Genomic DNA, 21,476 nt, shown 5'->3' with positions numbered 1-21,476 from the left:
TCATTCTATTGCCTAGGCTGGAGTGCAATGGTGCGATCTTGGCTCACCGCAACCTCTGCCTCCCGGGTTCAAGTGATTCTCCTGCCTCAGCCTCCCGAGTAGCTGGGATTACAGGCATGTGCCACCACGCCTGGCCAATTTTGTACTTTTAGTAGAGATGGGGTTTCTCCATGTTGGTCAGGCTGGTCTCGAACTCCTGACCTCAGGTGATCCACCTGGCTCAGCCTTCCAAAGTGCTGGGATTACAGGTGTGAGCCACTGTGCCTGGTCTGCCTGGCTAGTTTTAAAAAATTATTTGTAGAGATGAGGTCTCGCTATGTTGCCCAGGCTGGTCTCAAACTCCTAGGCTCAAGCAGTCTTCCTGCCTCAGCCTCCCAAAGTGTTGGGAATTACAGGTGTGTGAGCTACTGCACCTGGCCCTCTAGTCTTTTTACTTGACTGTTGTTTTCCTGTTTCACAAGAAGCCTCTATACTGATTTCCGTGGATACCTGTTTCTATCAGAAATTCAACAGTGCTTTGTATACAGTCTCTGTAATGCTGTTTAGTGTTACTGGTTTTGTGTCCTCTGTATAGTTGAGCCTTGTGAAGGGCTGAATATGTAGGATCCCAGACCTTGATAAAAGGCAAGCATGTAGGATGTCTCCACTTCCCTGGAGATCAGTGAGCACTAAGTTAATTTTTTATATTTTTCATCACGGAAGTCATGACTGGCATTAAGAGTGTGTTATAACTTTTTTTTTTCTTTTTTTTTTTTTGAGATAGAGTCTTCAAAAAACTCCTGCTCTGTTGCCCAGGCTGGAGTTGGAGTGTAGTGATGTGATCTCAGCTCACTGCAAGCTCCACCTCCCAGGTTCAAGTGATTCTCCTGCCTTAGTCTCCCCAGTGGCTGTGACTACAGGCTTGTGCCACCACGCCCAGCTAATTTTTGTATTTTTAGTAGAGACGAGGTTTCACCATGTTGGCTAGGCTGGTCTTGAACTCCTGACCTCAAGTGATCTGTCTGCCTTGGCCTCCCCAAGTGCTGGGATTACAGGCATGAGCTATTGCACCTGGCCTTAGGAGTGTGTTATAACTTTTTTTCTTTTTTTTGCGATAGAGTTTCATTCTTATTGCCTAGGCTGGAGTGCAGTGGCACATTCTCAGCTCACTGCAACCTCTGCATATCTAGTTCAAGCAATTCTCCCTGCCTCAGCCTCATGAGTAGCTGGGATTACAGGCGCCCGCCACCATGCCCAGTTAATTTTTGCGTTTTTTTAGTAGAGATGGAGTTTTGCCATGTTGGCCAGGCTGGTCTTGAACTCTTGACCTCAGGTGATCCGTCTGCCTCAGCCTCCCAAAGTGCTGGGATTACAGGCGTGTGCCACTGCGCACAGCCGTGTTATGACTTTTGATGAAATCCTGTTACATCTCTTATTTGCCAGCTGTTACTTTAGATAGTATCTTAACAGAATCTTTCTTTTTGGTAGTAATATTATTCCTCTGCTGTACCACCTGGATCTTTAGATTTTCCAAGAGGCTAAAGCAAAGTTACAACTTTTTACTTTAACACTTTTTTTTCAAAAAGTCTTACTGACTTTTATATTTTAATTGGACATACTGAGTTATAAATCTCAATAACTTTAAAGAAATATATGTGTGTATATATGTATATATATTTTTTCTTTTAAGGCTAGTCAAGTGAAGAAGCAGTGGGAGTGGAGAAGGAATGAAGAAGTCTAACTGGCTGTGATCAATTATTTGTAAAAACCATTACACTCTGACCAGCCTATATTTTTAAATTATTACAGAGAAAGAGAAATGGAACTCCACTTCTTCATTTTCCCTATCTGAGCTCTGGTCTTGTTTTTCATTCAGTATTACCATCTATACCAGAGGAACTCATGAACCTGGCTTGTGAGGCCCTTCAGATTTTGATGTTAGTTCTGCTTCTTTTGGTCTTCTCCCCCACATAAATGGTCCATTTTATTTAGATGGGTCTCGTGGCCCAGAGCATGACGTGGACTTCCTGCCTTCTCTCCTTTTCTGATGGGTGCTGGTGCCTCTAGTGCAGCAGCCCTCTTGTTTTCTTGTCCATCCCATCTGTTTGACACCCCAGCATTACCTACTTTCGAGTGATTTTTTTTTCTTTTAAATTATGAAGCATATCATATATATGTTGTTCTCCTGTCTAGAACAGATACTCCTTGAGCACATGGACCCACTGTTCTTTATCATCCGCTTGCTTAGCACTCATCCGTTCCAGAAGTTTTGAAGAATTGCTTGCCTGTGGAGCCTTGTGGGTGGAGTTTGTGGCACTAAAACAAATTCAGGGAAAGAGATGTAATCTAACCTGATCAGTGTGGGAAGTTTTTCTGGCTTAGTAGCATTTTCTTCTCTCTGCTAGCGAGGTGCCTTACAGTTTCTCTTTTCAAAACATCGAATCCGCAGGTCACCTTCAAAACACTCTATGTGTTCCTCCAGGATATAAAATTTGCTTTTGTGAAAGAGTCATTTTTCTTGAGATAAGAAATAGGGAAACAAAAATGTCCTGGGAATTGGTAGAAGAAGATGGGGGCAAACAGTGTGCTGACATTGATATTTTCTGCTTGGCTGCACAAATAACTCGGGAATGCAGGGTTGTCATACAGTTTCCCTTTATCAGACAATATAGAGAGTTTGCAGCTTTATTGGTTTTGGAACATCCGTTTAATCTTCTAACCGTGACAGCCTCTCAGAGCTTCAGTGCTCATGACATTAAAACCCACACATTTTCAGAGGCATCATTGTGCATGGTGTGGATTTTTCCCTCCAATAAAAACGAATTACATTGTGTTTCTGACAGATGAATGATGGACCACTCTGCAAATGCAGCGCAAAGGCAAGACGCACAGGAATTAGGCACAGCATTTATCCTGGAGAAGAGGTAACTGGTTTGGGTTATTATGTTTGTAAATGCCGAGAAGCCAGAAGTAGACAGATGTTGTTGCTGTTCTTTCCCCCATAAATGAAATAATACTATCAAAATTCTCTTCATATTCCCTGATAGTCTCTGTTACTGATAATTGCGGAGGAAAGCACTTGGGTTTTGGGGGTGGAGTGGGGAGTGTTCTCGAGGAAACATTAACAAAAGTTTTAGTAGTTTTATTATTTAAAATAGGCATGGTGTATTTGATATGTGTTTCCCATTTTAAGTATTTTTCAACTGTACATATTATAGTTTTATGTTTCATCATAAGTGGCTATGAATGGCCCTGGAGAGACGCTCTTACTAAAGTGCTCTGAGGTGCATGTCTTCTCTCTGTTAGTCTGTCCCTTTCAATTATTGTCCCTCATTTGTTCCCTTTATCTTTTATTTTTATAAGCTATTTTTGTTAATCCCAGGCTCCTCACTTTATAATTCAGCGCATTATATTTAAACACAGTATACATAAAACCTTAATTTCTATTTAAAACTTGTTTGAGGGCTCAATAATAATGGGAATAAAGACTAGGAGATGGTGCCTGATAATTTGAAATACTTGCATCACTTCTGCTCATTTGTCTTTGAAAGTAGGCAAGTGTAGCGAGGAATTGTGGGACAGGGTGGCATCTTGTGAGCGTTTGTGCACATGCCTCAGGTTGGGAGCTCTGAGATGTTGATGAGAGATCAACACCTGTGACAGGAAAAGAGCAGAGGTGGGAACTATTCCCCTGTGATGTGGGTCTGATCAGGCCTGGCTTATCAGAATTTTTGTGTGTTGTGCTGGAATGGCCGTCATACCCCCATCTGACTCAGTCCCCACAGCAAGGTGCCCCAGGAAGGGCACGACCCTGGGAGAGGGGGCTCTGCAGCTGAGGCTGACCCTGAAGGAGCCAATAGCTATAGGCTGTGTGCTGACTACACAGTGCACATTTGGACAGCAGGCTCTTCCTTGAAGGGAGACTAGATGGGCAGTGGTGCCAGCTAGGGACCCGTAGGCAGGAAAGGCAGGTGACAGTTTGGTCTCCTGGAAGAATGGTCTCATTCTGGGGACTCAGCGTGGGTCATTGTATCTGGCTAGTTGGATGTTTGGCGGTGGAAGTTAGCTTAATTATACAGCTTAGCCTTGATAAGCGGGGTCCATGCTGTTGGGCTCATGGGAAGCCTCCTCTCTGCTGCTGTGGTCATTTCATTCATGTGCCCCTCCTGTCGCTCTGGGGTGGCTGAGGTCAGGGGGTGGCTGGCACCAACTGCCCCAGTCATTTTGTCTGCTTGGTACCTTGGTACCTCTTCCATGGTGGTGCTGTCTGACAGACCTCCATGTGTGAGATAGAGCTCGTCATGCTCCCTTCCATTTGTCCACCTGCAAGTCTCTGCCCCAAGACCTTCTCATCCGTCCTCTTTTCTTCTAGGCCCCTGACCAGCTGGCATGGCCACCACTTGCTTCTGCCCATGAGTCCCTCTCTATTCTAACTTCAGGCCACTTCTCTTTCCACACAAAGTGGATGACCAGGTACACTGCCTGAAACTCCGCCCACTGGGAGAGATTTCCCCACAGCGCTGTCTTTCAGAACCATTCCAGAATGAGGCTGTAGTGCCATCTGTTTTTGGCTCACCCATTCTTGCCAACTGACCCATTTGTAAACCAAGCTTGGGCTTTTTCCTCTGCTTTCATCCATAAACCCTAGGTCATCAGCTGAGGGAGGGGAGCTGGTGCAACAGTGGTGGAGCTGTGGGGATCCGGGCCACCTGCCCAGGCAGCTTGTTTGTGCTCTTGGCTCCTGGGTATGCTTGACTCTGGCAGTATCATGCCTGCCTTTTGATGGATTGTTGCTGATGCCGTATTGCCTGGTGGGACTGACAGAATTTAGCCTATGATGGGTGATTCTGGCCACATGTGTATCTGGTATCTCTTGGCCAGGCCTTACATCTCTATCAGGGCCAAGTAGCACATCTGGAATATTCTTTCAAAGGCACATACGTCTTCACTATAGATAGCAGGTCTTGCTCCAGAACGTCAGGGACCAGCATTGTGATTCTCCCAATGTGGCCTGCCACAGATTCCTTTTGGCATCTTTTCCCACCAACACTGTAGGATCTGCTGAAACATATGGCCCCAGCAGCAGCGCTGCTTATACTCTAGTCTGAAACAGCTGAGGCCCTTTCTCACATGGGCTGTCCTCAGCAGGGGCAGCTGTTTGTGCCGTTTGTGCCACTCTGTAAGTGGATTGGAGCAGTGTTTCTACATGTGCATTCTCTTGCCTCCTGAGCCTGAAAAGGCGCACTAGGTGTTGTGCTTTCTTCATTGTAGGAGGTGGAAGATAAAATAATTGTCTTTTACTTTGGAGGGGATGTCTTGGCATTCCCCAGACCACTGGACTCCTAAAAATTGTGTGGCTGCGACAGGCCCCTAAATCTTTGTAGGGCTGATCTCACATCCACTGCGGTGCATGCGTGCATGCCTGATCATCATCATGTCAGAGGTGTAATGGAGCAGTGTGAGGTTCTGCAGTGTGCCTGGATGGTTGGAAACTCCTTGGTATTATGAGTGGGTAGGAGCATTAACACAGCCCTGGGGCAAAACTATAAATGTCTGTGAACCATTCTGATCCTTATTTCTGATTGGGATAGAAAATAACCCATTCACGTAATCAGTTGCCACATACTTTATATCTGCTCCAGCTAAACTACAACACCTGGCCTGGCAGCTACACTCAGAGCTCCTGCTTGGTTGAGTTTGTGGTAGTTTGCAGTTATCCTTCAGGACCTTCAGGGGCCAGACAGGTGAATTAATCAGAGATAGGACCGGTACCATCTCCCTTATATCCTTCAGATCCTTAAGAGTGGCACTAATCTCCTCTATCCCTCCAGTGCAATATTGGTTTTGATGCCTGGGTTGATGGGGGTTGTGGTAATTTCATTTCTGCTTGACTTTTGCATTAGGATAGCTCTTATTCCACATGTCAAGGACCCAGTGTTGAGTAGCACATTGGATCTGCCAAGAATGTCAATTCTAGTGGTACATTCAAGGACCAGGGTAAGGACCACTGGGTAGATCTGTGATTCAGTAGACCCACTGTAAGTCAGACCTTGACCAAGATCCATTTATTACCTTGGCCTCATATTCTCTACTTAACTGGGGAACCATAGTGATGTATCCAGTCTCCAAGTATCAATGATGATTCGGATACTGCATCTAACATGGCTTGAACTGTCTGCTATTCTTCTTTTCCCAGTGTACAGCTCCCCAGGTAAATGGCCATAAGCCCCTTTGGTGAATGACAGGGTTGTCAAGGCCGTTTTTGCTTGTTATTTTGTTACAGAGTCCTTCCTCCTGGGATCTGACCACCTCTTTAGTCAGTGGATTTCAGTCCAAAAAATGTGATCAGGTCTGGAACTGGGCAAGGAATAGTGTGACTGTTTATTGGAATGTCCTGCCTTCAGTCTCTTGGTTATCCATTCCTGGTTTCTTATGTTTGTACAAACTAAGTAGTACTCGTGTTGGTTACCCACTTGTTTTGTACCCAAGGACACCATGTTCTATTAACTATTTCCGTGACCTTTGTGGGTCAGACCCCCTTGGCTGCCACTGTGGCCTGGCTTCCAGTACTTAGCCCTATCACCTGGCATCTCTTGTTTCAGGATTCTGTCATCCCTGTTACTGCTGGCGAGCTCTGCTCTCTGACCACTTTCGTGGTCAGCCCTGGCCTGCAGAGGAGGTCGCCACTGATCTTCCTCATGATGTTTGTGCTCCTATCACCTGCACATTCGTTTTAGTGTGTCCTCTGGGGCTTCCCATGCAACACGATTGTTTGGCATATTTTCCAGCCATAGATACTGTATGCATTCTAACTTCCTTGAGTCCTTGAATTCCTTCCTCCACTGTCTACCACGGCAATTCTGGTATTTCAGCTTTGCTCAGTGTGGGTTGTTGCTTCTTCATGCTTTTAGGAGCCATGCTAGTAGGGAGTTCTCAACATACCCTGGTGGTGTTGTATCCTGAGTACTCCCAAGTCAATATACTCTTCTCTAAACAATTTTATGTTCTGGCTCTGTTGATCAAGCGCTCTCATCATCACGTCCTCTGCAGACTTCTCTGGCTGTTGCTACATGCTAGTTAGTTCCTGCAATTCTTTTGAAATATAATCTGTTGCCTTCCAGCACTTCCCCATTTGGGGCCCTGAAATGACCCCAATTATAGGTATTGGCCTGGAGGGGAGACTGGTTGAGGGGTGTGTGAGGGGGCATAGTGTTGCCTTGCAGGTTCTTCCATTGTCTTCTGGCACAATTGAGCAGTTGCTCTTAATTGGGAGGGATGTGCTATCTCTGCAGTCAGACGGTTTAGAGGAATCTGGGGAGTCAAAACCTAAATGTCCCCATTTCTGGTTTCCTGGGCCCTGACCGTGGCTAATTGCCTTTGAGGTTCAGCCACTCTCACAGGTAAGCCTTAGGCTTGGTCATTGCTGTGACCTCCCACTGTAGGTAGTGAGAGTTTCTTCTGGCTTTCACATCTGGTTTCCAATAGTCTTTTCTCCTCCTCTGCTGTTATACTTCTATAGTGCAGTGGTTCTCTAAGTGAAGGCTTCCAACTGAGACTCACACAAGCTTCACCTGGGAACTTGTTAGAAAGGCAGATTCTCAGCCCATCCCAGCCACTGAATCAGAAACTGGGAGTGGGGAACAAGCACTCTGAGATTTAACCAGCCCTCCAGGTGATTTCTGGGCAGACTAAGGTTTAGGGACTATGGTAGAGCATCAGTGGTGCTTAGTGACAGCCATCCATCCCTGAAGGATCATAACCATTGTTCTTATAGCTACCATTTTTAAACACCTGGGTGTTTGGCCTGCTTCCAGTGTACAGCTTCTAATTCACCATCTTTAAAGTTTAGTTGCTTGCCATCTGGTGCCAGGGGTTGTCTGTGTTCCGCTTACCACCAGTGATGGCATCTTCATTGCTTGTTGGGAGGTGATTGAGCTCCGAAACACCATCTTATTTGCTGTTTTCTTGGGTCACTCCTAGTACCAACAGCCGCATCTTGGGTTCTCTAGAAGCAGATGCTAAGATGGAGTTTTGGGTGCATTATGGTTATTAGGCATCAATGAAAGGTGGAAGCAGGATTGGACAGAAGGATTGGCTGAACTGAAAGCTGCATTCAGCCTGGGGGTGATCTGTGGAATGCATATTGCCCGTTTGAGTTGGGCTGAAATAGCTGGGCATTTATACCTCTGCCTTGCTCAGTACCTGATGTTGGGCCGTGCCTGAGGTCAGAGGAGGGAGATCTGCAGTGGAGAGAGATCCTGAAGAAGCTTATAGCTGGAAGCTCCCTGCTATCTGTGCCCTCCACAGCCAGGCAGCAAGTCTTTCCTTGAACATGGGTCTGTGCGGCACATCCCCATGTCTATCACAGGTACACCCAATCATGCCATCACAACTGATGCTGTCACAGCACACTTCTTTTGCTGGCTTTGTTTGCCTTTTCCCGTGGTTTTTTTGTTTTTTTGTTTTTTTTGATATGGAGTTTTGTTCTTGTTGCCTAGGCAGGAGTGAAATGGCTTGATCTCAGTTCACGGCAACCTCCACCTCCCAGGTTCAAGTGATTCTCCTGCCTCAGCCTCCCAAGTAGCTGGGATTGCAGGCATGCGTCACCACTCCTGGCTAATTTTGTATTTTCAGTAGATACAGGGTTTCTCCATGTTGGTCAGGCTGGTCTTGAACTCCCGACCTCAGGCAATCTGCCCACCTTGGCCTCCCAAAGTGCTGGGATTACAGGCATGAGCCACCGTGTCTGGCCAGCTTTTTCCCGTCTTAAGATCCATGCATATTCTCTTCCACCACCTCTCATGCTTTCTTCATTTCTGACCTTTTTGATTTTTACCCAGAATATTTATTCCTTCCAGCTTTTAAAATTTCCTATTAACTCTCACTGCTGTTAGTTCTCAGATTAATTTCACCACTTTTTTTTTTTTCAGTTTATTCATAAGTGTAACCAAAGGTCAGTTATTGTGTTACTTTACAAGTAAAAGGAAGATGGTCATAGGATTGTAGATCTAGAAAGATCCTTAAATCTTGTGGTCTGAACCCGCTCTGGAGTATACTGTAAGTGGCATATTGTGGCTATAAGATTAAGGGTAGCCATAACTTCATTCAGGTGTCTCACAGGGCTGATACTCCATGTCAGCAGTGTTGTCCGTGTCAGCCTGTGTCAGCAGTCTACAACCTAGCCTGGAGATTTCCAGGAGACAAGGCCACCTCGGCACAGATGCAGCTTTCATAAGTCTTAAAACAAAGTTTCCCCTTATAAGAATAGTTTAAACTCCTTTCAGAAAAGAGACATCTGGTAACTGATCTGGACTGAATACAGGTATAAGTAAAGGAGAAGGATCCTGCAAACTTGAGGCTGGTCTCCGGATGAAGACCCTCCTGGTGACTTGGTCATCTGACTCCCTGGCTGTATCTGGCCTGCATCTGCTGTCCGTCTTGTAAGAGAATAAGCAGAACAAACTGCTTGAGCATCGGTTGGTCACTAAGACTTATCTTTGAGGAGAATCAGATGGAAAGGGAGAAGTCCCTCCTGAAAGAGCTGGTTAATTAGGTCCATTGGAAACACCCCACCCACCAACACAACAGTTGGGGATGGTGATGGGATTTGCCTAAGCAGGTGAGTAGTGGCACTCATTTCTCTGAGAGAATCATGAGAGTTAGCTCTGATCCAGCTATCGGGTGAGCCCTATGGACTATTCCACAGCAGGTCTGGCAGTTTTTGTTCTGCTTTCTGGCCAATTGCTACCTACTGTGTGTACTTTCCACCTCTGTTATGGAAATTGCCACCAGGCAAAACCTGCCAAAATTATTCTTAAGATCCTTCCAGGCCCCTAGTAAGGGGGGACAGGCTCCCAAGTGGAAGAGGACGGTCTGGATGCCAGGGACACCCTTGGCTTCAAGAGCTGACTGCCAGCTGGTGTGTCTCCAGCCCTTGCTGTGCCAGAGGAGCATCTCAGCCTGAAGGATCCTGCGATTGTGACACCATAGGCCAGGAAGTCGTAGGTCAGGTTTATCTGCAGAAAGCCTCTCTGTTGTTGTCTGCCAGTGGGGGGATTAGAAGATGATCCCCTGCAAGCCTGTACAATCACTGAAGGGCACATTATCCCCTCTGCACTCATGATGGGACTGCGCAGCTTCTCCAGGGATGTGCTCCATCCTCAGATGCCTGCTGCATGCCGCATACTCCAGTCACACAGGCTCAGCTCAAGAGTCGCATCACTTGGCCTGGCTGATCCATAGGCCTTCAAGCTGTGGAATGATGATCCTGAGTTTGCGGGATAACCATTGGTTGCACTACAGGCATTACCAGTCACCACTTGGGTCATGGTTAGGACAGTGGCTGTCACCTCCACAACTTACTCAGATGAGGAAGCACGCCCCAGACACCGTAGAAGTCTGCAAAGAGGTTTACCCTTTGTCAAGGACAGAAATTCAGAGCCTCCTTGAAGACCTGATGCAAGGACTCAGTGAAAAAGTTGTCACTGGCTGTACTGTGTGTATCACACGGGAAGTGGTCTGTAACTCACAGACTGAAAAATATGATGGTAGCTATCTCCAAAGATGGTAAGGTCTCTCATGACTTCAACACCCAGTCAAGTTTATCCAGGAAGCACAACTTGATGGGGCTGTGGGCATAGAGCAGACAGCCATAAGCTGTCCCTGTCCTCTGCTGCAGTGGAACACCAGGTCTTCATCAAGGACAGGCCCCCTATGTGTACTCGTGGTCCAGCGGGTGTCCCCCGGCACCCTCATGGATGATAACTGCTCATTTGCTAAGTTCACGGTATTTTGGAGGCCCCCAAACCCTCAGACATTTATGGCCTTATTGGACATCCCTGCTTCACCAGCACCTGAGGAAGTCGCTGAGAGCTGGAGACTGGCCAGCCCTTTTTTACTGGTCTAGGTATGGCAAAGCCAGTACTGTTCTTTCCTACTGGTCTGTGAAGGAACAGACATAAAATCTCTTTTGTTAGATGTGAATCTAGGAAATACAGGAGAATGGTGTGAACCCAGGAAGCAGAGCTTGCAGTGAGCCGAGATCGTGCCACTGCACTCCAGCCTGCACAACAACAACAAAAAATGTTTTGAAGAAATGCGAAACTGTTTCCAAAGTGGCTATACCATTTTTGCTCATTAGTTTTTTCTTTTTTCAGAGGTGAGATCTCACTTTGTTGCCCAGGCTGAATTTGGACTCCAGCCTCATGTGATCCTCTTGCCTCAGCCTCCCAAGTATCTGGGATTACAGGCATGTGCCACTGTGCCTGGCTCTCTTTTATTTAATTTAGACCGTCTTTGTTAAGTTTTTCAAATATAAATTAACAATAATATTGGCAAAACAAATAATATATATTTCGATATTCTTTTGTTCCCCCTTATTCCAAGTTGTTCTTAATAGATAATGTTTAAAAGAATGAAATCTAGTATCTGTGTTAGAAATTTGTCTTATAGGCCATCAGTCTTAATAATTATTGCCATATTTAGCATTTAAGGTTAAAAATGGCTGGGCCTCATGGCTCATGCTTGTAATCCCAGCATTTTGGGAGGCCGAGGCAGGCAGATCACTTGAAGTCAGGAGTTCGAGACCAGCCTAGTAGAGATGGTGAAACCCCATTACTAAATACAAAAACTAGCCTGGCATAGTGGCACGTGGCTGTAATCCCAGCTGCTCAGGAGGCTGAGGCACGATAATTGCTGGAACCTGGGAGGCGGAGTTTCTAGTGAGCCAAGATCATGCCCCTGCACTCCAGCCTAGGCAACAGAGTGAGACTTCATCTCAAACACACACACACACACACACACACACACACACAATGTTGGGTTATAAGAATGGCATAAGGAATAGAATCCCTCTTGCTTAGATTGATATATGTATTATTTAGTTACAAATCCAATTTTCTGGGAATTAAGGCCTTTGAACTTGTATGGGAATTGATTTTTTGCAGTGTTTGGTTGGTTGACTTCTTGGAGAGGCTGGGAGTAGAGCTATGAGGGGTTGACCTTCTGGCACCCAGAGGCCTTTCAGAGACTTCTAGGCTGTTGCTAGTCTCCACTCTATGATGCTGAGTCTTTTTCCACTTCGCATTTGAGTCAGCTGTATTATTTACCTTGCTCCTGTTAGGACTTCTGTTAGTTCAGAAACATAGTTCATTAAGAACAGAACTGGTAGTATTGTGAGATTAAATAAAACAAGTTCTTAGAAAATGAAGCTTAATATAGCCTTTTATTTATTTATGGCACCCATAATATTACATCATTAATTGTCTAAGTACGTAAATATTATACTTACTATCTGAAGCCAGAGAATTTCATGTAAAATTAAACCTTGTATAAAGTTCTCTCTGGTGTCTGAAAGGAAGTCCTTATGTTCTGTTGGTTACTTTGAGTCCTGATGGATTTCTGCACATGCAAACCGTGTCATTTATTTAATTTGGGGTTCATGTTTCTGTTTGCTTTTAGACTGACAGGCCAACTGTCATAGAATACGATGATCACGAGTATATCTTTGAAGGATTTTCTATGTTTGCACATGCCCCCCTGACCAATGTAAGTATGTGCTAGTTGGCTGCTTTTCTCTTTCCTTCTACCTCCTTCATCCCTTCTTTCCAAAAGTCAAAACATTTCCTGTCATCTGCCTCCTAAGAAACGTTTCCTCTGTGTCCCTCTGTAACGTGAATGAGCTGCAGGAAGTCTGCAGCAGTGCGTCAGGTGGCAGTGTGACGTCTGTGCTAATGAGTCACAGGTTCGGTCTGCATTAAATGCTGTAAGTAAACATGTGTCAGAGTAACATTTTGAGAGTGTGAAAGCTTGGAAAAGGAGGATAAACTGTGGAGTAATGTGTTAAAGCTATTTTGGGTTGGTTGTCCTTCAAAAGAAAGTTGGAAAGTTTTAAGGAGAAGCCATTGTTTAGTCTCTGAGCAAAAGAAACAGAGCTTATTCAGGACGTTTGGAGCCTGAATTCATGAAGTACATTTTCTGCTTTTGAATCCCAGGAGTGTGTCTTCAAGAGACTTTGACATATGGATTCATGATATTTTTATACAGGTATTAAGTCTGCTTTGTTGGTAATTGGTTCAAATGGAAGTTCCTGATCCGTGAGTCAGAATCTTTCCATCTCCATGCTGGCAGTCCCAGGAATTGTCTTTCTTACTCCAGTTGGATGTAGAGTGAATTGGCTGGCAGTGGCACAGGAAGAGATGTGTGGCAGTTTACTTGACCCAGTACAGATGCTGTTGTAGAACTTATTGAATTGTAGCTATTATATATCCACATCAAATGGAATGTTGTTTAACCTTTTCTGGTTTGGTTACATGAAATTACATCTGCAATTTGAAAAATTATTTTAGTACTGTTCACTTCACAGATGAAAATCAGTTCCATTGGAGAGTACAGTTAAGACTCAGATCTTTGCCTTACCTTAGCCTTTTTTGTCATTTTTTTCATATAAGTAGATATGATTCCATAGCAGTGATGCTAATTTAAGACAAATTGTTTTCCTAATGAGATTTTCTTTATTTCACAGTATTTTTTATCCTAGAGAATTTTCTTTGAGAAGATGATTACATTGTAAATGTAAAAATAAAATCATTTGATAATATATGTTACGTTTTTCTTCAGGGGGGACCATCTGTTATTCACTAATGTAGAAAAGCAATAATATGGGCCGGGCACGGTGGCTCACGCCTGTAGTCCCAGCACTGTAGGAGGTCGAGGTAGGTGGATCACTTGAGGTCAGGAGTTCGAGACCAGGTTGGCCAACATGGTGAAACCCCATGTCTCTATTAAAAATCCAAAATTAGCTAGGGGTGGTGGTGTGCGTCTGTAAACCCAGCTACTCGAGAGTTTGAGGCATGAGAATCACTTGAACCTGGGAGGCAAAAGTTTCAGTGAGCCAAGATCGTGCTGCCGCACTCCAGCCTGCGCAGAAGAGTGAAACTGTGTCTCAAATAAATAAAGAAATATAGAAAAGCAATAATATTAGGCCATTGTTAAATAATCTTTATGGAAAGGTACTAAGAGGTTTCTGAATTTTCATGATTTCTTTGCTTTTTTTTCTTTTTTTAAGTGTCACAAACTTTCAAACTCTTTGTTTCACCAAATCTCGTAGCCTTAGAGTTGATTACCCTCCACCCCCAACCATCTACTGCCTGTCTCTTTTTCCCCACAAAGGGCTTATAAATACACAGAATTTAGTTAGCATGAAAATACTTAAAACTATTCTTCATCTTATTTCTTGATTCCCTAGAATTAATAGAGATCTTATTTTGACTTTTAGGATCACCTTAAACAAAGAAGGATAGCAGTGTGGCTTTAGAGAGACCAGGGTTTAAAATTAGTGATAGCTCTGTGATTTGACATTTCAATCTGTGTAAGCTTTGGCTTTCTCATCTGTAAGATGAGGGTATTAGTTGGAGCAATCTCATTGGCTTTTGTGAAAAATAAATAAGATGGCACATGAAAAGTGTTTATCATGGTGTTTGGCACATAGTAAGTATTGGCACTTCTCTCTTTGGAAAGGATTTCAGACAGAGTTGGGTTTGAATCTTCTAATCCTTTTTTTTTTTTTTTTTTTTACCTTGGACAAGTGAATTCTTTGAACTTCATTAATGATAGCAATGCTTGGGGTTTTAGTGAGAATCAGACATAATTTTTAAAAAATACGGACTTTAATAAAAAACAAACAGTAGTTTTAGGTTTATAGCAAAAGTGAATAGAAAACATCATTTTTAAAAACGTTCCCCAGCACAAGGTTTGACTTGAGAGGCCACTGATGCTAAATTAGTCACAGTCATTACTGTCATTATAAAACAAAAGGACAGAAAAAATTTCTGGCTTCAGCATACATACATATATATATATATTTTTTTTTTTTTTTTTTTTTTTGAGACGGAGTCTCACTCTGTCGCCCAGGCTGGAGTGCAGTGGCCGGATCTCAGCTCACTGCAAGCTCCGCCTCCGAGGTTCACGCCATTCTCCTGCCTCAGCCTCCCAAGTAGCTGGGACTACAGGCACCCGCCACCATGCCCGGCTAATTTTTTGTATTTTTTTTAGTAGAGATGGGGTTTCACCATGTTAGCCAGGATGGTCTCGATCTCCTGACCTCATGATCCGCCCGACTCGGCCTCCCAAAGTGCTAAGATTACAGGCTTGAGCCACCACGCCTGGCTGTTCAGCATATGTTTTATGTAAATGTTCAAGTTCTCGATGAGAACTTTATTCTATGACAAACCCCATCATTTATATTAGAGATGTTGATAAAAATAAATAGAGTTTTAAGCTGAGTGTTGTACAGTTCATAGGAATTAGATCCATCAAAGGCCTCTTGAATTTGAAATAGCCTCCTAAGGAAAAAAATTGTTAAACTGCTTTACCAGTCTGATTCCTTTTCTTGCTAGAGAGAGAATGTCAGCAAGAATGTCATGCAAATGATGGTAATGATAGAATCTCCACCAAATCTAGTTCTACAAGTTCTCTTAAGGTCTTGAAGTGGATTGAAAGCCTTGTTGGCTGAGTATAGAGCATTCTGGGAGAATTTTACCTTTTTATGTAGCACATTTGTTATAATACCTGATGTTAAGAGCTTTGACAACTTATCTGAAGTTTTAAAGATGTGTATTTGCCAGGTGCGGTGGCTCACACCTGTAATCCTGGCACTTTGGGAGGCTAAGGCAAGCAAATCGCTTGAGGCCAGGAGTTCAAAATGGCCTGAGTCCCAGCTACTGTGGAAGCTGATGTGGGAGGATCACTTAAGCCCAGGAGTTTGAAGCTGCAGTGAGCTGATTGCCTCACTGAACTCTAGCTTGGGTGACAGAGCTAGACCCCATCTCTTAAAAAAAAAAAGAAAAAGGGCCAGGTGCATAGTGGCTCATGCCTGTAATCCCAGCACATTGGGAGGCTGAGGCAGGCAGATCACCTGAAGTCAGGAGTTTGAGACCAACCTGGCCAACATGGTGAAACCCCGTCTCTACCAAAAATACACAAATTAGCTGGGCGTTGTCGCAGGCATCTGTAATCCCAACTACTCAGGAGGCTGAGGCAGGAGAATCGCTTGAACCCAGGAGGCGGAATTTGCAGTGAGCTGAGATCCCGCCACTGCACTCCAGCCTAGGCGACAAGAACGAAACTCCGTCTCAAAAAAAGAAAAAAAATGTAAGATATATGTATGAGTTACGTAGTGTTTTGTCATATTCCCAAAAGCACAGGAAAACCCCTGGATCATTTCCCTCCCACTTTAGTTGGCTTCCCATTTGGAGTGGACTTGCTGACGCCTGGATTTGGTCAATCAGTATGTGGAAATAGTAGAGTTAGAAGATGGAGGTTGGAGAGTTTTTTAGTTTTTTGGGTTTTTTGCTAGGGTGAGATAGGAGTATAAGTCAGTATAGGATAGTCTTTACTTTTAAGTATTCAAACATGATAGTAGTCATTTATATTATTTGATGGCATTTGTTGGGAGGTATTTTGGTGATCTTTGAAATTACAGTTTTTTGGTTGACCATTGTGTAGCAAAATAACAAGCTCTCCTTGACACTTAGAGAGATCATAGTTTGAATAGATGAGGAGATCCTGCCTTTCCAAATTTGTGTGTCTGAGAATGGCTCTGGTGATATGGATGGAAGCCCAAAAGAAAATAAAGTATATACAAAGAGAAGAGGTCAGAGAAGGAATTCCAAGAAGTGATTTTACTTAAAATGAAATAGGAAAAGGACTGTACATGCATAAATCATCAAGCAGGGTGCTTTTTCCTATGATAGCAAGGAGATAAGTTTGCACATTTGCTTCTGCCTACCTCTTGAGAATTCCCAAGAGCTCCCGTTGTTTTCTCTCCTATGTACTCTCTGAGTAATTCAGTTCCACCCATGCATATTCTGATCCCCACCAGATCAATATTTATAGCTGTGACATGTACCTCTGTATTAATACTCCACTCTCACATTTTAGATTGCCTTTTGAAATGAACCTCCTTGATGTTTCCTCAGATACTTTACCCTCAACCTGTGCGTCATCTTCCCTACATATTGAATTTGAGGTACTCAGGGGACACCCTCCTGAATTAAGTGACCTAGTTGGTCACTTAAGCCAGAAACCCAGAAATGATCCTCAATTCTTTCTTCACTCTTCCTTCCACATCAGAATGGTCACTGTATATTTCAGTAATATCTCCTGTGTTTAAAATTTTTTTCTTCCTTTCCAGTCTTCCCTTCATTTGGCTCCTGGACTATTGCATTAGACTTCAGTCTGGTCTTCTTTGTTCCCTTACAAGCCATTCCAACACTGTTTCCACAGTGTCTCTTCTGAAATGTAGATGATGATAATCTCTAACTTGAAGTACTTGAATGATTTCTTCTTGCCATATATCCATAAGCCCTGACCTTAACATGGTTTGTAAAGGCTGCATAATAGAGTTCATATTTTCCTCTCTACATCACCTGGCATCTCTCTCTCCACGTACTTCTGTCTGAACCGTGAAATTACTACTACCTTCCTCAGCTCCCTTTCCTCCATTTTGCTAGAAGCTAAACAGCTGCTCTGCCTCAACTTTTTCTGGATGGCCTGGAAAATTCCTCCCCTCCCCATCTTTTTTTTTTTTTTTTTGTGATGGAGTTTCGCTCTTTTGCCCAGTCTGGAGTGAAGTGGCACGATCTTGGTTCACTGCAACCTCCACGTCCTGGGTTCAAGCGATTCTTCTGCCTCAGCCTCCCGAGTAGCTGGGATTATAGATGCCCGCCACCATGCCCAGTTAATTTTTGTATTTTTAGTAGAGACGGGGTTTTGCCATGTTGGCCAGGCTGTTCTTGAACTCCTGAACTCAGTTGATCCACCCTGCTCAGCCTCCCAAAGTGCTAGGATTATAAGCATAAGCCACCGTGCCCAGCCCCTCCCCATCTTTGAAGACAACTCATATGTTACCTCCTCTTTGGTTCTTTTGCACTTTATACTTTTTTTGGTTGCTTGTTTGTTTTTTACTTGAACTTAGAAGTTACATTGCGTTGTATTCTGTTTGTATTTACTTACATGCCTTTCTTCTTATACATCTTTACCTCTTAAGATAGGACCCGTAGCTTATTTTAGAGTACCTGTGAATCTAATGTAGTTGTTAGCAAAGAATAGGTATTTTAAAAATATGTTGAATCATGCAAAATTTTGTAACTCTTAAATATTTTTAAATGATTATAAGAACAAAGTAGAACTTAAAAATGATAATGGCTATTATGAATTTCACTCAAATTAACCACTGTTCTTTAGAATAAAAAGGAAAAGCCCCCAATAACTAAACTTTGTATCTCAGAAAAAGATTTCCAGTAGATGGCATTATAAGACTATTTTTCTGTTTTTCTTACCATCCCTTTCACTGATAGAATTAAAGTTTGTTTCTTTCTGATTGCTATGGTTTATGAAAATGATTACATCTATATAAAATCATCTTATGGACAGATTAAGCATCCAGAAAAACTCAGTTAACGCATCTTTGGGACTTCTGAGTCTGTTATTTTCCCCAGCTAGCCAGCCAATTCTCTGCAGTGATCTTTCTCCCTCCCTTTCTTATTCTTTAATTCATTCAAAAATATATTTACGGAAAACCTATTATTTGTAGGCAGTAGGCAATTGTCTGATGATACATTGGTAAAGTAAGATAGGTGTGGATTTATTTTATGCTTAGCCTTCCTTCGTTTTCACATGTATCCTGAGTGTTAGAACAGGTAATGAGAAGGGTATACTCTAGTGGCTAAGAGCTGGGGTCTAGAGGAAGACTTTCCAGTCACCGAGCTAGCTGTTATCTTAGGGATGGTACTTCTGCCTTCGCTTCCTGCACTGTTCAGTGGACATGGTAGCCAAACCTATGTCATAGGGATGTTGTGATGGTTACATGAATGAATATTGTGAAGCATTTGGGACAGTGCCTGGCTCAAAAAATGTTAGCTATTATTATTTTTATTATCACTTGTTATTATTATATTTATTACCACAATTGCCTTTGCTCACGAACCAGCTGGGCAGCATGAATTGGGTGTTTTCAGTGACCTATGAATCCATAATTGATGAGTTATCACCCTACTATCCCTGATCTGCCTAAGGAGCCAGAGATTCTAAAATATTTTAAAAACTTGAGAAACAGAAATGTTTATGGTTATGCTTTTATTAATTCTTTAGATGTGATATGTGTGGTTTTAATGGGCTCTTGTTATGTTTGTGTTGCTGCTGCTAATCCTGTTAATTAAGTACTACATTATGCAGGTTTCTTGGAGAGGCCAGGACAGCTGGGTTCTTGTCATTAAAATCCAGCAGTTGTGGTCAGGCTTCATGTGCAGTGTTGTTAGCCACTGAGATGAAGGTGAAGCCTTCTCATTTGGTTCGTGGCCTTTTGGGTCAGGTAACAAACGTGTGTAATATGAGCCTGCAGGGAGATGTTGGGGAACTGAACCTCACTTCTTTTTATTGCAGATTCCACTGTGTAAAGTAATTAGATTCAACATAGACTACACGATTCATTTCATTGAAGAGATGATGCCAGAGGTAAGGGAAAAGATTGTGTAATGGTTTGATGTCGTTTGCTCTTTTGCTTATTCCACACTACTATTTTAAAGCATTGAACTTGGCCAGATCTGGCTTTTGCCAGGAATATCTCTAAAGTATCATATTCACTGTTGAAAGAGTCAGTTAAATGTAGCTCTAATATCAAGGTTAAAATTCAGGCCAATTTTCAACTTGTTGACCTGTTTTTGAACCCATTTCTCCTTGTGTTACATCTGCTGATATTAACTTTACATCTGTTTCTAGTTTCTTTTACGTAGGGGACAGATTTTGGTTACTGGTTGTTATCAGAGGGGAGATAGGAATAGTGAAACTATCTGATAGCTGTTGTAATCATCTCACTCATTATCTCCAATGACAAGATCAATGCTTGGTTCATTTTTCTTCCCATATATTTACATATTTTTCCTAATTGTTTTTCATTGCGGGTGCTCAGCAGCAGATTTATCTAAATATATGCAAGAGATTTAAAATTCCAAAGGAAGATTAATGTGAATCTCAGAATGATTCATAGTCTGATCTTGAATTTAGTGGTGCCGACAAATCATACTAAGAAATAACAACTAGACAGCAAACAAGCTTGTGCACTTAACATTGTGTTGGAGTCAGGGTCAATTTCCGGAGCCCCTGGCTCTGCTTACAAACCTTGTTTAATGGGACAGCTCTGTCATGGGCAGGGAGCATGGAGGGGGAAATTGATGGGCATGACATGTGTGCCTAGTTGGCACCTGTTTCATTCTGAGCAAGTCTTGTTCATTGTACCTTCCTTTCAAAAAGAATTAAATAAAAAGAACCACCCCTTCATTTTTCTGCTCTAGAAGGGATTTTTTTTTTTTTTTTAACTTCCTTTTGGTTTTTAAGGTCATATACCTTCATTTGCTATTGTAAAAGTTTATGACTTTTGGCGTGATCTCACGCAGGGTAATTTATGAACCCCGAGCAAAACAAGTAGGAGGAAGAATTATGAGATAAGTCTCACTTGCAAATATATCATCTGTTTAGCTTGTTTACAGGAGAAATTTTGGTGCAGAGTTGTATAGTTTTTCTTAGCCCTTTATTTGCATTCATTATGAATTTGAACTTTTTGGGTACACATGACCTCTGTTTTTTTGTAACTCCATGACCGTTATTCTGGATGTGTGAGGCGGGGGTCGGGGACAAGCCTATCAGGTGCATATGTGTAATCTGAATTAACAAAACATCCTCAGAAGATTCTCACACAGTTTATAATTGAATTAGAAAAATATATTAATATAAGTGAGACTTTACTTTTTAAAAAATTTCTCATTTTATTTGTATACTGAGAAGGGCTAAGTTGACATTAAGGAATCCTAATGGCATTATTGTCTATTTCATTTCCGTCTGAAACTAGTGATCAGTGGCTAAACTTTTCAGAAAACTATATGGTCTTAGTATAGTTTTAACAGACATTTTTAAAGACACTTGACAAGAACAAGTTGAACCTTCAGTTAATATATATTTTGCCAATTTACAGTAATTTAATTTTGGTTTATTTTTCAGAATTTTTGTGTGAAAGGGCTTGAACTCTTTTCACTGTTCCTATTCAGAGATATTTTGGAATTGTATGACTGGAATCTTAAAGGTGAGTAATAGGATTTAAAGAAGAGAGTAATGCTTATAGAAGAATGCTATGGTATATGTGAAAACTCTTATAAAAATTGTAGGGAGATAGTTGAAATTTCTCTTACTTTTTAAAAAGTAAGAAATTTCTCTTACTTTTTAAAATAGAGAAAAGTGTTATTCACAGGAATGCTTGTTATCATTTGACATGAATAAGTTTCTATGGATTTTACTTTATACAGTTTGACAGTGCTTATTATTAGCTGGTAGCAGCTTAAAGATGATACCAGTTATTATGTGTAACTACCTCGATATATGTGTACCTGGGAAATTACCATTAGTTAATATTTTAAATCTAGTAAACTTTGCTGCAATGAATCTTCTAA

At 42.4% G+C, this 21,476-nt stretch overlaps 2 protein-coding genes across 2 annotated transcripts in view; one reads left to right on the top strand and one right to left on the bottom strand.

The window, feature by feature from the left end:
* The window catches only part of DROSHA (drosha ribonuclease III), a 135,233-nt gene that overhangs the window by 24,940 nt on the left and 88,817 nt on the right, over nucleotides 1-21,476 (top strand). Inside the window, exons 10-17 of the mRNA XM_050793002.1 lie at nucleotides 2,823-2,968; nucleotides 5,883-5,976; nucleotides 6,582-6,682; nucleotides 10,282-10,469; nucleotides 10,575-10,765; nucleotides 12,439-12,525; nucleotides 19,420-19,491; nucleotides 21,031-21,112. Of these exons, the coding sequence (XP_050648959.1) occupies nucleotides 2,823-2,968; nucleotides 5,883-5,976; nucleotides 6,582-6,682; nucleotides 10,282-10,469; nucleotides 10,575-10,765; nucleotides 12,439-12,525; nucleotides 19,420-19,491; nucleotides 21,031-21,112 (961 nt within the window). The remainder of the gene's footprint in view (nucleotides 1-2,822; nucleotides 2,969-5,882; nucleotides 5,977-6,581; nucleotides 6,683-10,281; nucleotides 10,470-10,574; nucleotides 10,766-12,438; nucleotides 12,526-19,419; nucleotides 19,492-21,030; nucleotides 21,113-21,476) is intronic.
* C6H5orf22 (chromosome 6 C5orf22 homolog) overlaps nucleotides 1-21,476 on the bottom strand; it is a 117,099-nt gene that overhangs the window by 50,046 nt on the left and 45,577 nt on the right. The gene's annotated exons all lie outside the window — the stretch shown is intronic.

Source organism: Macaca thibetana, chromosome 6 (genome assembly GCF_024542745.1).
Source record: "Macaca thibetana thibetana isolate TM-01 chromosome 6, ASM2454274v1, whole genome shotgun sequence".
Classification (NCBI taxonomy): Eukaryota; Metazoa; Chordata; class Mammalia; order Primates; family Cercopithecidae; genus Macaca; species Macaca thibetana.
Note: the sequence above shows the minus strand (reverse complement) of the source record. Positions and strands in the feature narration are given on the sequence as shown.